This window comes from Acanthaster planci, linkage group LG11, assembly GCF_054643075.1.
Source record: "Acanthaster planci isolate LZ-2023a linkage group LG11, COTS_SCS, whole genome shotgun sequence".
NCBI classification, from domain to species: Eukaryota; Metazoa; Echinodermata; class Asteroidea; order Valvatida; family Acanthasteridae; genus Acanthaster; species Acanthaster planci.
Genome location: NC_141787.1, coordinates 13,607,057 through 13,621,588, shown reverse-complemented (window position 1 = coordinate 13,621,588; position 14,532 = coordinate 13,607,057). Strand labels below are relative to the sequence as shown.

Below are 14,532 nucleotides of genomic sequence, written 5' to 3'. Positions count from 1 at the left end.
TTACTGTATAAAGGTGACCCCCTGTAGCGTAATGGTATGGTCCGTCTGACTGAGAGGCAACATCGCGAGGCTAACGTCTTTCGTGGCTGTGTGGGGTCCAGTCCACTAATTCAAGCCCCTTTGAAAACAGTGTAAAATCAGCACTGTTCAGGGTCCAATAGCATGCACGCCAACATCCATGAGATTTCTGAAACACAAATTGTCTGGTCACTTATCTTTCAATTTCTTTTTAATTTTTTGTGGGTTAACCAATTACATTTTTAATTATTCCCACAAAACAAAATCACCCCCGAAAAAGTGATTTTCCGAAGTCTGATTTGCAGCCATTTTTCAAGTGGCAACTCTCAACTTTCTCGGGCACTTAGGACCATTTTTCAGCCGTAGTTTTTAGCCCTTCTGCTCTCTTATGAAAGCTCAAAAACCCAGGGAGTTGATCCCGGCAACGATTCACACAATCTCGTCATTTTGGGGGCCAAACAATCTCCTTTTTTAAAAGACACTGTGGGGGGCACTTTTAATGCTAATGAGCTGGCCAGAAATTCTCACTTGAATTAGTGGTCTGCATCCTGCGGAGGGTGCTATTTTCGTGAAATAAAATGGCTTTCCCTCCCCCCCCCCAAATGTCGCCCACTGTTGTTACCCAAATTGTATTTTAGGCATTATATTGCTATCGAATTGCATTTCTGTTAACTTAGAACGTGATTTGGGTGTGCTGACGGTGTCTTGGCGTTACTATCATGTGTTGACGCGTGTTGACGTTGTGTTGACGTTGTGTAGACGTTAATTAGTACGACCGCTAGTGGGTATAGGCGGTCGCGTTGAACTTCAACACGGACGGTGACATATTTGACTACACGCTAGAAGGTTGCAGCGCACCAAGGACGCAATTCGCAAGTATTATATCACTGCATCCAATCACTTCCACGTTTGAAGAGGCTGTTTATGTTTGTGCTTAAATTCTGCGATCAGTCGATTGAAAGTAAGGAGGCAAGACACAAAATGCATAAAGGTATGTTAAATTCAGACTTTTCAGGCTGCAAATTTTTGTGGAAGAGTCTCTCAGGATGACTCGACACGTAAAATCAAAATAAAAATAACAGCAATTTACCGCGAACTAACGTACCTGTGAAGGTCATATTTCTTCATGTGCAGTGGGCGTGGTTTAAACTGAAGTGGCGTCACACTTACGAACCGGATAACATGTACTGTGTCGACTCCGCGGCGCGGGTGCGCGCGACGAAGTTCAACACAGATAGCCTCGGTTTCGATGCAGATATGCACAGACGGCGCTAATGACCAACATCGATCTGCAAAACTTTTCAGATTTCTCATTGGTCCATTTGCCCTGTCAGCGCCAAGGCTCAAAGGCGAGGCTCAGCCTAACAGATACCTTGTTGGACGTGGGGGAGGATTTGAGATCACTAAGAAATATCGCTCTTAGTCCAACCATTTTTCTTTCGCAGAAACGTCAGCCTATAAGTATGCCCTCCCTCCCTAGCAGGATAAAGGCTAGAGAGAACAGGGTCACGTAAATAAAAAGATGTCCGGTCGAGTTTCTGCTCTTTGTTCACGAGTGAAAACGGGAAGTGACGGTGACGCAAATCATTTCTGTTTACAAAATGGCAAACGTTCTCAAACGGACTATTACTTGGCGACGGGCACCCGACCCGTCTGATATCACGGAAACAGAGTTGAAAATTGTGAGGATGTGTGACCTTAAAAGATAAGGCGAAGTTTGTTTTTCATTGCCAGAGCCGATGTTCTTCATTGTTTTTACCCTTTTCCGTCCTTGGCTGCTCCAAGGCCTGGTTTCCTCACCTGACACACGGCAAGGCACAGACCCTGGGAGACAAAAATGTATAAAAGGGACATGATGACATGACTGCAACATCGACGGTGGACAAACTGACATCCGAAACGCCAATTCGCGAACCATCTCCAAGTTGACAAGAATTTAAAGGTAATTTGTAGAAAAGATTTCCTTTTCTTTACTTTGAAAAATGCACTCAGCTGTACTTACAAATTTTTCATGGCAGAGTCAAACGTTGCTGCGCTCGCAAACTAGACAACGTAAGCCTCATGCCTTGGCTCCAGCAGATCCACGTGAAAGGTTTCAAGACCGTGAAAATAATCGAAGAAAATTCGTATATATACACTGGCGTTGCGAAATTGTTGACTCAAGTCATGCCACTTGGACTTAAAATCGAGTAGAACAAAAGAGGTTTTTTTTTAACTCATCGCATAGGTGCACACTGAGGCGCGCAAGTATATGCGAGTTTGACGTGGAGCTCGCGGCGTCTTTGTGTAGACGCAGAACGCGTGTAAGAACCCGCTTGTAACCACCTGTCTTTCATTTATTTCGCCGATTGGGGGTGCACGTCAGCTTGGGGCGGATTGTGACTTATGGCTTGACTTAAAGCAACCGGTAACCAGCTTTGCCTTGTAATTTGACTTTGACCTGCCAAAAATTAGCTATTACTAACGCAAGTCCAAAGCTACTTGAGCGACCCCAAAGGCCGATCAATTTTAAACAAAAGATAAATTTGATAAAAATACACTTCGTTCGACTAGCAGCGTCGACTTCTGATTTCAAGTATAGTCTGCCCTGCTGACGCGCGACGGGATAATGTGCGAATTTTGTACTTGAACAAAGAGACTTGTGACTGTAGCCTGGTATTTCGGACCGACTGACTTTTAACGTCAGTATGACGTCATTACTGGGACTCCATAGATTACTGTCACTAAGGGGACCACATAGATTACTGAGGGGGCTATTGGCAAGAATATTATACATTACTCCATAGATTACTGTCACTATGGATACTCCATAGTTTACGGTCACTATATAGAAGGGGTGTCACTGTTCGATGACCCGTATAACTTTTGACCCCTGTAACCTTTGACGTTGAAACTTTCTGAAAAAGTAACCAACTCCCCCTCTACCTTGTGTGTAAGTGTTAAGGTCAGAGGTCAAAGGTTTACGGAGTTATGACCTTTTTTCCGAGGGCACTATTTTTTTGGTGACCCCAAAATGTTTCCCATGAAAACGCTTAAAAATCACAAAAGATGACTTGAGATCCAGGTTTAGATACATTTTGCATCCGAATCAGGGCAAGGGCTATCCGTTGGGACCGAACAAAATCTTATGTTTTTCTTTATTTTTTTCCAAAGTTAAAGGAAGTGGCGTCATAACTTCGGTGTTATACAAGATAGGAGGTTGGTGTTTGGGAAAAGTTGTTCGCCTCGAAGTCTTCTTTCGAATGGTACCAGTCTTGACCCCCTGCAATGTTCCGTTCAGGCGGGGTATAGAGTAGGGTCATACGGTGTATTAATGCATAATTCCTTTGCACCATGGGGAAGACTTACATCCATCATAACTCTTGACCCCCGACCCCTAGGGAACCAAATTTATACAAATGAAGGAGTGCCTCCCTCTGACCTCTCATGTAGAAGTATGGCGCCATAGGTCCATTAGTGTGGTTGCTATGAGCGATTTTCATGTGCCTAGTTCCCGGACATGTACAAAACAGGTGGGCTTGTACAAATGGAAATAGGGGCTTTAAAAAAAAATGACGAAGTACAAATCGAAAAATAACCTGTCCAGAAATGATCAGTGGGCTCCACAGCAGTGTTATAGTCCAGGCCAATCCAAGACCAGACACAAGAGCATGCACAAGACAAGTCACAAGTAACAGGGTGAACAATGCTTTTTTTTTGGAGTTCATTTAAATAGTTTGTGACTTGAATTCAGACTGGAGGTCTTGTGCTGGTCTTGTGTGGCCTTGTGAAGGTCTTACGTGGTGTCGACTACAACACTGCTCCAGAACGTGTAATAAGCATGTTTTGTGTGACCTTTTTTTGATAGTTGTACCTGAAAAATTAGGGTTAAAGGGGTTAGGGTTAGGGTACGGGTACGGTTAGGCGTAAAAGGTACAGGTTAGATTAGGGTTAAGGGTTAGGGGTTAGGGGTTAGGGTTAGGTGTTGGATTACACTGCAAAAATTGGGTGTTAAATTTAACACCCGCGGTGTTATCAGAAGACTACACCAACACTTTTCACTGGTGTTAAAATTTTGGTGTTTTTTTGTGTTACTTGCAACACCTTCTAGTGCACTGTAACACTTATAGGTGTGCAAAGTAAAAATCATCGGTGTTAAAGTAGCACCCTATGGTGTGGTCATCTGATGACACCCAAAAGTTTTGATTTTAAGTTTTTACAGTGTAGGGTTAGGGTTGTGGTCAGGATTAGGGGTTAGGGTTGGTTAGGGTTAGGTGTTAGGGTAAATGTTGGTTATTAGGGTTAAGGGTGAGGGTTAGGGTTTTGGCTAGTGAAATGACCTGAATTGGACTGTCCAAAAACGATTTGCCTTGACTCTGAGTAAAAAAAATTGACTTGCTGCCATCTCTTTCTCAGGTGCTGTTTTGACATAAAATCTGACAAAAATATTTGTTTAAGTTTGTGAGTTGTTGGCCTTGAGGATCGTACAGATGAACACGAATATTGCTACGCATTAGCAAAGCAAAAGTTTTATTATGTGACGGCCTTTGCCAAGAGGCCATGTGACCCATGCGCAGAGAAAAAAAAGGAAACAGTTTTAGAGTATCTTTAGAAAGTCGTATGGGCTGATGACAAAAATTAAGTCTTTTCCAAAAGAAAGAAAACTTCCTTCAATTTTTACCTTCTTTGCTTTTTATATTGACTCTTTGCTATTTAGTTAAATCGTTTTTATTTACCACCAGCGACTTGTTCTCTGAGTACTTTGGACGCTGGGCAGTGGGGCACCCTGGGTATGGGTTCACGATTATTCACCCTGGGGGGCGTGTTCACGATTACGCCGCTAAAGTGAATTGGTGTAATCAACTGCTCACAAGGGATTTTTTAAATAATTATTTAAGGGGTCAAGTGTCATTGATTTCATTTCAACGGCACAAAATCATGAAGTTCCTGGGTGCACCCAGTTGTACAACTGTATGTTGTTTGATATTCATAACCCAAAGAGCGTGCACAGGGACCACTGTGAGTGCGCAGTTAGTGCAAGATGTCGCCTGTCATTGGCCTGTGCCTTTTGATTGTCGCCTCCACGTGCGCGTCGCCAACCCTGGAAACGACGAAGAAGCCCATCATTGAGCGTGAAGACGAAATTCAGCAATGTATTGACAACGACGCGTTGACCAAGGAGACGTTTGCAGCAATGGAGAGAATCGTTAAGGTAAATGACCCATTCATGCATGAGTGCTTCGTGATGCACGATTTCCTTTCGTTATGAAAGTTCAGCTACGCGTCGTTTTTAAGACGGTGACGCAATGATGATATTCACAAAAATGTGCATTGTGGTAAACCAAACTGCCACAATTTTTCTAGGGGTAAGCACTTTTTCAGCCGGGGGTGTTTTAGGGGGCCAAGCACTCATCAGCAACGAACCGATAAACCATCAACAGTGACGGGATCATTGTCAATAATTTCCTTTCTTGGCAAAATGATTTCATTTTCGTCCAATTTCATCTCTTTTTAAAACTTTTCTCTTTTTTCTTTATTTATCTTTTGAGTATATTCATTTGGGGGCACTAAACCCTTAACCTCCAGCGACGCCCATAGCAGTCAGTCGAATAGATATTTTTCTTTTATGATCCAAAATGCAGTGGACAATAAATTTCAAAGTGGGTTAGTAACGGGGGCCATACCCTCATCAATATCCATCAAGAAATGTGACCGAAGGGTACCCCCAACATGTCCAATTGCTTTACACACTCTAGACGATTGCTACCTGACACATCCCCAAGTGTCTGAAAAGAATTCTTCAGATTCCAGTGAAACAATGACCAAAACAAAGCAGGGGGGTCCTCTCCGTCTGATATCTTGCTCCGTATACCTTTATCAAAGGGCCAGAAATTTGTTGCATTTGAAAAATAATGAGAGTAAGGCGATTTGGGGGATTACTTTTGTCGTGGAAGTCGTGGGTTCGAGTCCCGCCCGAGTACGCTTGTGTTTTTTTTCACAAGCCTTCGGGGGCAAACACTGTGTATGTAGTGCGACAATACACATCGGGCAGGGCAAAAAGCTAAAATTAACTGACTATTTTTGTGTTCTTTCCTTCCAAAAGCATGTAAAAAGCCCTAAAATATAGACACCTCATTACTCAGAAAGGTCATTTTGATTAACGCACAAAGAAATTTCCATTTTTGTTTTTCTTCCCGCCCCCCTGGCCCCAATAGAGGAATAAATTCGGTTCAGGATCCGCGCTTGGGTATAATGGTGCACCGTCGTTACGACCCATTATTCATACAGACGATTTCCTCGAGTCGGTGCACTCCAATATCTTGGTAGTTTGGTTTTAAGCCCAATATTTGGGGTTGTCTGTGATTCAGATTTCCTCCTACGCCTACCAGTCCGAGAAGCTGGACGAGCTGGAACGCCTGGAGAAACACCTCAACAAAATGAGGCAAATTATCATAATCAAGGGGGAGGAAGCGAGCGAGTTGGCAGGTAAATCTGGTCAGAAATAAAAGGTCAACATGGTGTTTCCACAAAATCCAAGGTAGCAAGATCTTATTTTGGGGAACCGTTTACCATTGGAGCAAGCTGATCGAAAACGCCGAGAGGCTAATTTGCCATAAATCCTCTGTTTCGAGACACCCTCATGCTGCTTATACAGTGGCGTATTGTAGAAGCGAAAAGGGGACATCCGGAAGCAGTAGCTTTAATAGCTAGGGTGAATTTTTTCAGTGAAAACAAGGCCGGGTGTAGACTTTGTACCAAAAGTACTGAAAGAACAAATGAACTATACGCTTGTGTCAAGATTTCATTTTCCGGACGTATCTGTCGCTATGCTGCTGTCACGAAACGTCCGAACTTTCAGCCGCACGACGCAGAGCTTGTTGTATTGCTCAGTTAATCTGGATTTTTATTAATTTTTTTTCTGTAAAACCAAATTTCCCAGATTGCTTGGATGTTCAGAGATCAGGAGTGAACGAGAGTGGAGTTTACACTATTACTCCCCCTGGCTTGGAGCCGATGGAGGTCTACTGCGACATGGTGACTGACGGGGGTGGTTGGACGGTAAGCTTTCGACGATGTGTTGTCGAACTTGTCCAGGGATTTAGACTTTTAAAAAAATGCCAAGAGAGATTCACAATAACTAGCAGTGAATGTGATTTTTATGAACGATTTCCACACACACACACACACAATACAAAGCTATAAAATGATTTTACACAGGTTGTATAAGGGAGTGCGCCCGTGAACTTGTGCTCATCAAAGTCATGGAATAGACGCTCATAATGATGTTCTAAAATCTATAGGTTCGTTCCCGTGTATCATGTAATAATTTCAAATTCAGCACGAGGTTAGTTTGAGCACGACACCATTGTTTCTGCACAGCCTAAAGCTGTTAATAAGAAAAAGACACTTGGACCAACCGTAGGGTCTAAAAGAAGTCTGATATCAATAACTGTATAGTAAAGCAACTTCATTAAACTTTCCGAACGACAATCACAATCGTCCAGGTCGTCCAGAGACGCCAAGACGGCACTGTGAACTTCGACCGCGTCTTTGAAGACTACAGACAGGGCTTTGGCGACCGGGCCGGGGAGTTCTGGCTCGGAAACACCGCCTTAAGAGGCCTGACGGAAGACACCGATAATGTACAACTCCGCATAGACATGTGGGACTGGGAGGACAATTACAGGTACGCGACCTACAACGGCTTCCGTGTCTCCGGCTCAGACTTCACTTTGAGCTTCATATCAGGCAGCTACGATGGGACTGCTGGTGAGGAGACTAGCGCTCATTTCTCGTATCCGTTGAGTTAAACCATTTCTTTACCGAGTGTGGACTCACCGTTCTCGCAAAATGTCAAATGATTATGTGAACGCAGGTTGACTTAAAATGTGACCCAGTCTTTATCCATCCTAACAAATTGACTCGCAAGTATAGCGCATCTTTCACCTGTAAAGGCCGCTGTTTGTACTTCAGGCGAATGTGACAGTGAATCGAATTTGACGTCGCGAAAAAAGTGCAGCAAAATTTCGCTTGAGTTGAAATATATTGAACTGAGTTCCTAATTCTGGATGCAAAGGTAAAGTTGGTAATGTGGGGCTGCACTGTTTGGCCCTTATAATGAGACAATAGAGAAAACACAGACTAAGGCCGGTCTGCTGGACTAACTCCGTATCCTTGGATACGGAGGTAGTCCAGAAGACTGGCCCCAGTCTGGGACGAGGTCACCCCAACCTTCACGAAAAAATGATCCCGTTTTGTACCTCGCAGGCGACTCCCTCTCCTACCACAATGGCATGGGCTTCACCACGCGGGACCACGACGTGGACAGGGCGTCGGGCGGCAACTGCGGGGTGTGGCTGTACAGCGGCTGGTGGTTCGACCTCTGCCATCGGGCCAATCTGAACGGCCGCTACAAGAACGAGCTGGACGCCACCACGGGCATGGAGCAGGACCAAGGTATCCAGTGGATGGCCTGGAAGGGTAACCAGTACTCGCTGAAGAAGGCCGAGATGAAACTCAGGGTTGACAAGACGTCAAGTAAGTTAAATAAATTCACCAATAAATGCTTCACCCGAACGCGTTGTGTTGGCTTTTGTGCGGACTGACTGTCACGGAACAGCGGCTCCGTGAAATCATAATGATCATAGCAGTTACTGCAATCGGCGGGGACCCACTGCTAAAGACCAATGGTAGACCTAGCACGGCCACTGGATTCGTCTCTAAGATGTTACCGTGGAGGAGATTGAATAATGAAATATGTTCTAATTCACGATTCCTATTACAGTCCCAGACCACTTCTGAGGAATCCAATCCTGCAAAACAATGTATAACATAAATATTTTCACACGAAGTCACAGACTTTCAATTTGTTTCCTCGTGCATAGCAGACACTTGTAGGGGTCCAACTGTTGATTTCTTATTCAGCTGAAGTAATGCGGGCGCACAAACCAGTGGTATGTCCCACAGGGACGAGTGGTAGGGGAACTCCCCAGAGGAGATGTTAAGGTATTCAATAAGTCAGCACTCTAGAAACAAGTATATCAACACTTTTCCGTGGGAGAACATCTTTTTGATAATTGAAAATAGAATTATAGAATTATACAATTGTGTGATTAAAGAAATCCCCACTTGTCCCTCACCAGTATAAAGTAGTGGACGAATAGGCTGCCCTCGTTGTGATCAGGTGTCGGCTCACTTTCAAAATCAAATTCATTTTGATTTTTTCCATCATTCAGATACATATCTTGCAGACTGCGCCAAGATCATGGCGTCGGGCAGTTCGGAGAGTGGGGTGTACACCATCGCCTCCGCAAGATTGAAGCCAGTCGAGGTGTACTGCGACATGGAATCCGCCGGCGGTGGGTGGACGGTGAGCCGTGATATTTAGCTTCCCGGGGGAGGGCAAAATTACCTGTTAGGCGTGGGATGTCAAAATAAATCCCCTGGTCTGAAATTGTTCCCCTTAGCGAAAACTGGGTATATATCACTTGTGCACTGTAAAATAAACGCGAATACGTTGGCTAGATATGAACAACTATGGGCAGAATTTTAAATTGCCATCTTTGAAGACGATTGGATGTTGAGTTAGCAAAAGAGAAAAGGCTGAAGTGTATTTACGGGCTGTATGGGCCTTGGTATTTGAGTAATTCTGAGCGATTTCCAAGTGTTTTCTAAGTAAAAGCCGAAATCTTCAAGTTTGGACAAAATGTAGGGAGAGAATAATTTTCATTTCGAGTCAATCCAGCTCCGGTGCCCAGGGTTTGAAAAACCGATTCTCGATTTCTTTTTCTGTCCCACCCCATTACAGGTCTTCCAGAAGCGGGAAAACGGCATGACCGATTTCGACGTGAGCTTCGAAGATTACGCCAACGGGTTCGGCGATGCTTCCTCCGAGTATTGGCTGGGCAACGACGCGCTCCGGAGCATGACCGACCCCGAACGCGGTCTCTTCGAGCTCCGCATCGACCTTTGGGACTGGAACGGCTCCCGTAGGTACGCCACCTATCAGAATTTCGCGGTGACCGGCGACAACTTTGTCCTGTCTCTGGGCGAGTACTCTGGCACTCTTGGTAAGTAATCAATACACAGTCACAGTTCGTAATCCTTCTATACAGGATTTTTTTTCAGAACTTTCAGTGATTCCCAGCATTTCCTTGTTCTGAAGACTGTGCACATTCATCGACATGATAGACGCCCCATTTCCATCAAAACTGTTTGAATGATAAGCCAAGTCATTGTTTTAAGAGTGCATGCTCAAAATAAAGTGCGTCGCAGGTCATTCGAGAAAATCAGTTAATTCGCGCATCCGATGCCGTCCCTATCAGCGCGGCCGTATGCCGACTCACACGCTCTGGATGATGGAAGGACGTCGAATGCCCTTTTCTCGAATGACCTTACGTTTTCTGATGTTTACATCATACGTAATTAAGGTAAGTCATTTTGTGTCGTATAAGGTCGGCCTGTATTGAAGCACAACTACTTTTTCACTCCCCGTTTAATCCAAAGGTGACTCCCTGTCCTACCACAATGGTATGGGCTTCACCACGCGGGACCACGACGTGGACCGGTCCATCGCCGGCAACTGCGGGGAGTGGCTGTACAGCGGTTGGTGGTTTAACCTCTGCCATCGGGCCAACCTGAACGGCCGCTACATGAACGCGCTGGACGCCACCACGGGCTTCCGGGCCGACCAGGGCATCCAGTGGCTGTCTTGGAAGGGCAATAGGTACTCCCTGATGAAGTCGGAGATGAAATTCAGGCCGATGATGTGAACACGATTTCGTCAACGACGCTGCAGCGCAGCCGTAGGCCGAGCTCATTGTACGCATGCACGTTAAATAAAAGCCATACTTGCAGTTTTATCACCGGTTACAGTGGACTCTATAAGTCCCAGCCCTCGTTTTAATGTTGAAAAAATGTGACCCATTTTTCCCAAATCAGCCTATAGTATAATTCGACCACCAGAACATTAGAAGCCATTACTGCGGTGGCACAACGCTCGTGGACAGGTGTTACGCGCGCGTTACATGCCTCTTCGACCAATACGGTGTCGTGATTTGCCAAATGCACGCCCGCGTCAAGCTAAAGAATGTGTGCGTGAGTGCGGTGCCACCGCAGTTATGGCGTCTAATTGGATTATTCTATAAGCTATAATTTATTATGATTTTATAATGTTTCCAACAGTACTTTTATTGCTCGTAGCTGTGCATACCAAAGCGTTCTGCAGACAATTTTTTTTCACCTTGAAGAACATGTATATGAAAAGTTACAAAGGGGTAGAGGAATTTTCAATCATTAAGAAGTACATATCAGTCTGGTTTTGGAAAGATGGGTCACATACCGTTCTCATAACATGGGCTACAAAAAGTTTAATTCCATTTCGGTTTATTCAGGTAAAGTTTGCTACGAAGACCAGATCTACGTTTTTTCAAAGTTTTATTTCCTCAAATATTCGGCTAGCATTTTCTAACTAATTTTACAAACTGATTCAACCGAAACAAACGAAAATCGTCAGATCAAACCAAATTCATCCAGGTGGAAACTTTCGCTCTAAAAATTATTTCCCCTCCAATGTTAGCAATGGTTTGAGGGAACCTCTTCTAACACGACTTTTATTATGATTTCCAACATCAGCAACAGTCGAATATGACTTGTAAGGTTTACGTGCTTTTTGTATTACAACATGTATAAGTACTCAACTTTGTATGCGCATGAAAAATACAGAAAAAATAATAAAACGAAGATGAAAAACATTCCCAAGTGAGGACAGCTTCGTCTTCATTAAAAATTAGTGTCAGTGACAGTTGTAACAACATTGAAAATTCGTATATAAATCATCAGAGAGTGATAGGGAAAGACGTTGCGCGCTTTCGGAACACTTGGGAAAATTCGGTTTCGTTTTATCGTGGGCTTTTCCTTCGACCTCGGAATAACATACTTTACAACTGGAACAAGTGAAAACAACCCAACCGTTGGATTCACATTGGGCAGTTTGACGACACTGACTCAGAAAAAGGTAGCAATATTAGATGAATCTCAACTTACGACTTACGAAAGCTTGACACATAAGCAAGACACGTAAATGAGAAAGTATTTGTGTCGGGGACAAAGGGATGGGGGATGACTTAATTTTTTTTTAAAATACCCGACAGATGGAAATTTGAAAAGTGGGCGAGGGGGTCGGTGCTGATATCATTTGACACTATAGGGGCGCTGCTCATGGTACAGAATTTTGTACATCAGTAGGTATATTTCACTCACAAGCTCTGATTTATTACGTCAAGACGACGTATTTGAGTAACCTACTAAAAGTTGAAAATCAATAGAAAGCTGAATGACCCCAGAACACTTCGGGGTTTGTTTGGTTTTTTTTTTCTTGGGGGGGGGGTTAGAGGCCCGAGGGACTTCGGTTGCCTGCACCGGGGGCGCAAACGTGGTCGATTTTACCTTGTCTTCAATGGGGCTTCAGTTAGTTCAGTTCAAGCACAGAAAGCAGTGAAAAATCAAAGCGAAATAGCGCCGCCTGTTGACTCTCGGAGGAGGTTTGTCTCGGGTTTTTTCACCGGAAATTCAAGATTATGGCCAGTAGATCACTTTTTGTTTCAATTTTATGGGTCTTAGCCACAACTTGTTTTTATTCGCCTTTTCCCAAAGATACATCCAAAATAGTAAAACTGTTCGCCCAGCTCTGATTGTCTATCCAAATAGGCCCGAAATTTGGGGCCCAAACTATCCCTTTCTCTGACCAAATCACCAACACTCAAACTATCCTAACCCTAACGCCAAGAATATCCCTCACCCTGCTGTCCCCAACCCTACTCTCCTTAACCCTAACCACAAACCTATATATCCCTAACCCTGACCCCTTTCCCTAACCACAACCCCATCCCTAACCCTTACCCTATCCCTAACCCTACCCCTAACCCTATCCCTAAACCTATCCCTTTTAACCCCGACCCTAGCCCCAACCCTAACTGGGAAAGCGTGGCTGTTGTGCTTGAATATAGGAATGTTTGTTACCGTGAAAACAAAACAGGCATTAATTAGAGCAACCTTTGAAAATAGTGAAAGAAAAGTTGAAAGCGAGGTTAACTGAGACAGAAAGGTGCATTTTGAGGGTTTACATGAAAACAATTTAATTGTAGCTGTCATTGAAATAAAAAGTTATAAATTCAGATTGTCAAAATCTAACATGTTCTTTGACAACCCATCTTGCATCTTTATCCACTGTACATACCTGTTTCGCATAGGGCCTATCCTGTAGTGTGATGGATATACCTTTATTCTCCTTGTTCAGAAAATTGGGGAAATGCTCCCTTTTCTCCGACAATGATACCTCTTTCGAGCTGCGTTTTTATTATAATTTCTTGAACTATTCCTCTTCGTTTTGCCACTGATGACTTCCAAAAACACCTCTGAACTTGTCCAGTGGGAGAATGCGTAGGCCTACCTATGGGGACTTGTGAACAAAACAAAATCATGTCCACACGATGCAGGATGAGAATACGTTCGCTGGAATTACCTATGTCCACATGACGTTTCCCCTTCACTGATAAAGAGGTTTAGAGGCATTTGGGGGTTAGGGTCATTTTTTTGTAAAAGGAAGAGGAACAGTCAGGGAAACATTTTACAAAAATCCAGCTGGAAATCGTGTTGGCAGTTCAGGAAATATGGGTATTTTCAAAGAGTTTTCTTAATTGCTCAAAAACAAAGGAATGTCCACACTAGGCATGTAACGTAAATTTGGGTTTTTGGACGTGCACAGGTCTACATGCGTCTTCCAACTCTAAATTGTGTGGACCTCCTTTGAGCGAAGGTCCACGCGGCTCCATGAAAGTTGGCCACGCTTCATTTTTAACACATCCATAGAAGCCAAAAATTCTTCATGGCTTATTGTGATTTATAGGTCCGCGCAGGCTATTTCGGGTTTATTTACAGGTGAGCAAACCTCTTCTATTTTTTGCAGAGGAGTTATTAAGCTGCCATAGATAATAGATTTAATGATAAATGACCCCACAAAAATCTTGAAAATGCATGTACTCACAAGTTTATCGAGCATTAAAGAGACGTATAACTGAAGCCCTTTTTTCATCTTTTATACTCTTTTGAAGTTTTGGTGGGTCAACCAGTTGCCTTTGGACAACGTTTCATCCAAGTATGATCATCCATAACAATAGTGGCGTGAAGTTCGTCGCCATTATGTTCAAATAGATTCTGATGCTCCATTGCAACATAAAGCCCTCAGGGCCTCGTTTGGCTTAAAATTCTCAGAAATACAAGTTGCCAGTCCTCCTGGTGGCTCCAACCTTCTTTACAAAATTTCCAGTGCTGGAGTCACAAACAGTCTGGTAGCAGAGAATTTGACAGCAAGCAAAGAGTGACTTTTTGGACCGTGCAGGCAATTTCGGGTCTGGTAAGTGGCCTGCAATGATTGTGCAATCATAAGACTTCCTGGCGTGTCCCATGGTGACAAGGGCAGAGCAAAAAAACCTTGGACCATGTATTCAGGTCACCACTCGGATCAACAAGTGTTAT

At 43.8% G+C, this 14,532-nt stretch overlaps 1 protein-coding gene across 1 annotated transcript; it reads left to right on the top strand.

Annotated features, from left to right (window-relative positions):
• Positions 1-1,801: 1,801 nt before the first annotated feature.
• Positions 1,802-11,750, top strand: LOC110981445 (uncharacterized). Its single transcript, XM_022239025.2, has 9 exons — positions 1,802-1,960; positions 4,998-5,209; positions 6,366-6,483; positions 6,938-7,056; positions 7,503-7,767; positions 8,266-8,535; positions 9,234-9,367; positions 9,806-10,067; positions 10,504-11,750. Exons 2-9 carry the CDS (start codon positions 5,039-5,041, stop codon positions 10,767-10,769), a joined length of 1,605 nt encoding a protein of 534 aa, XP_022094717.2. The 5' UTR covers positions 1,802-1,960; positions 4,998-5,038; the 3' UTR covers positions 10,770-11,750.
• The last annotated feature ends 2,782 nt before the right edge of the window (positions 11,751-14,532 follow it).

What these genes read in the sequence shown, in the direction of transcription:
- LOC110981445 (XM_022239025.2), top strand. Translation starts at nt 5,039, where the DNA reads ATGTCGCCTGTCATTGGCCTGTGCCTTTTGATTGTCGCCTCCACGTGC. An exon ending in CAATGGAGAGAATCGTTAAG is followed by an intron (nt 5,210 to 6,365) that starts GTAAATGACCCA and finishes TCTGTGATTCAG; the next exon opens with ATTTCCTCCTACGCCTACCA. An exon ending in CGAGTACTCTGGCACTCTTG is followed by an intron (nt 10,068 to 10,503) that starts GTAAGTAATCAA and finishes TTTAATCCAAAG; the next exon opens with GTGACTCCCTGTCCTACCAC.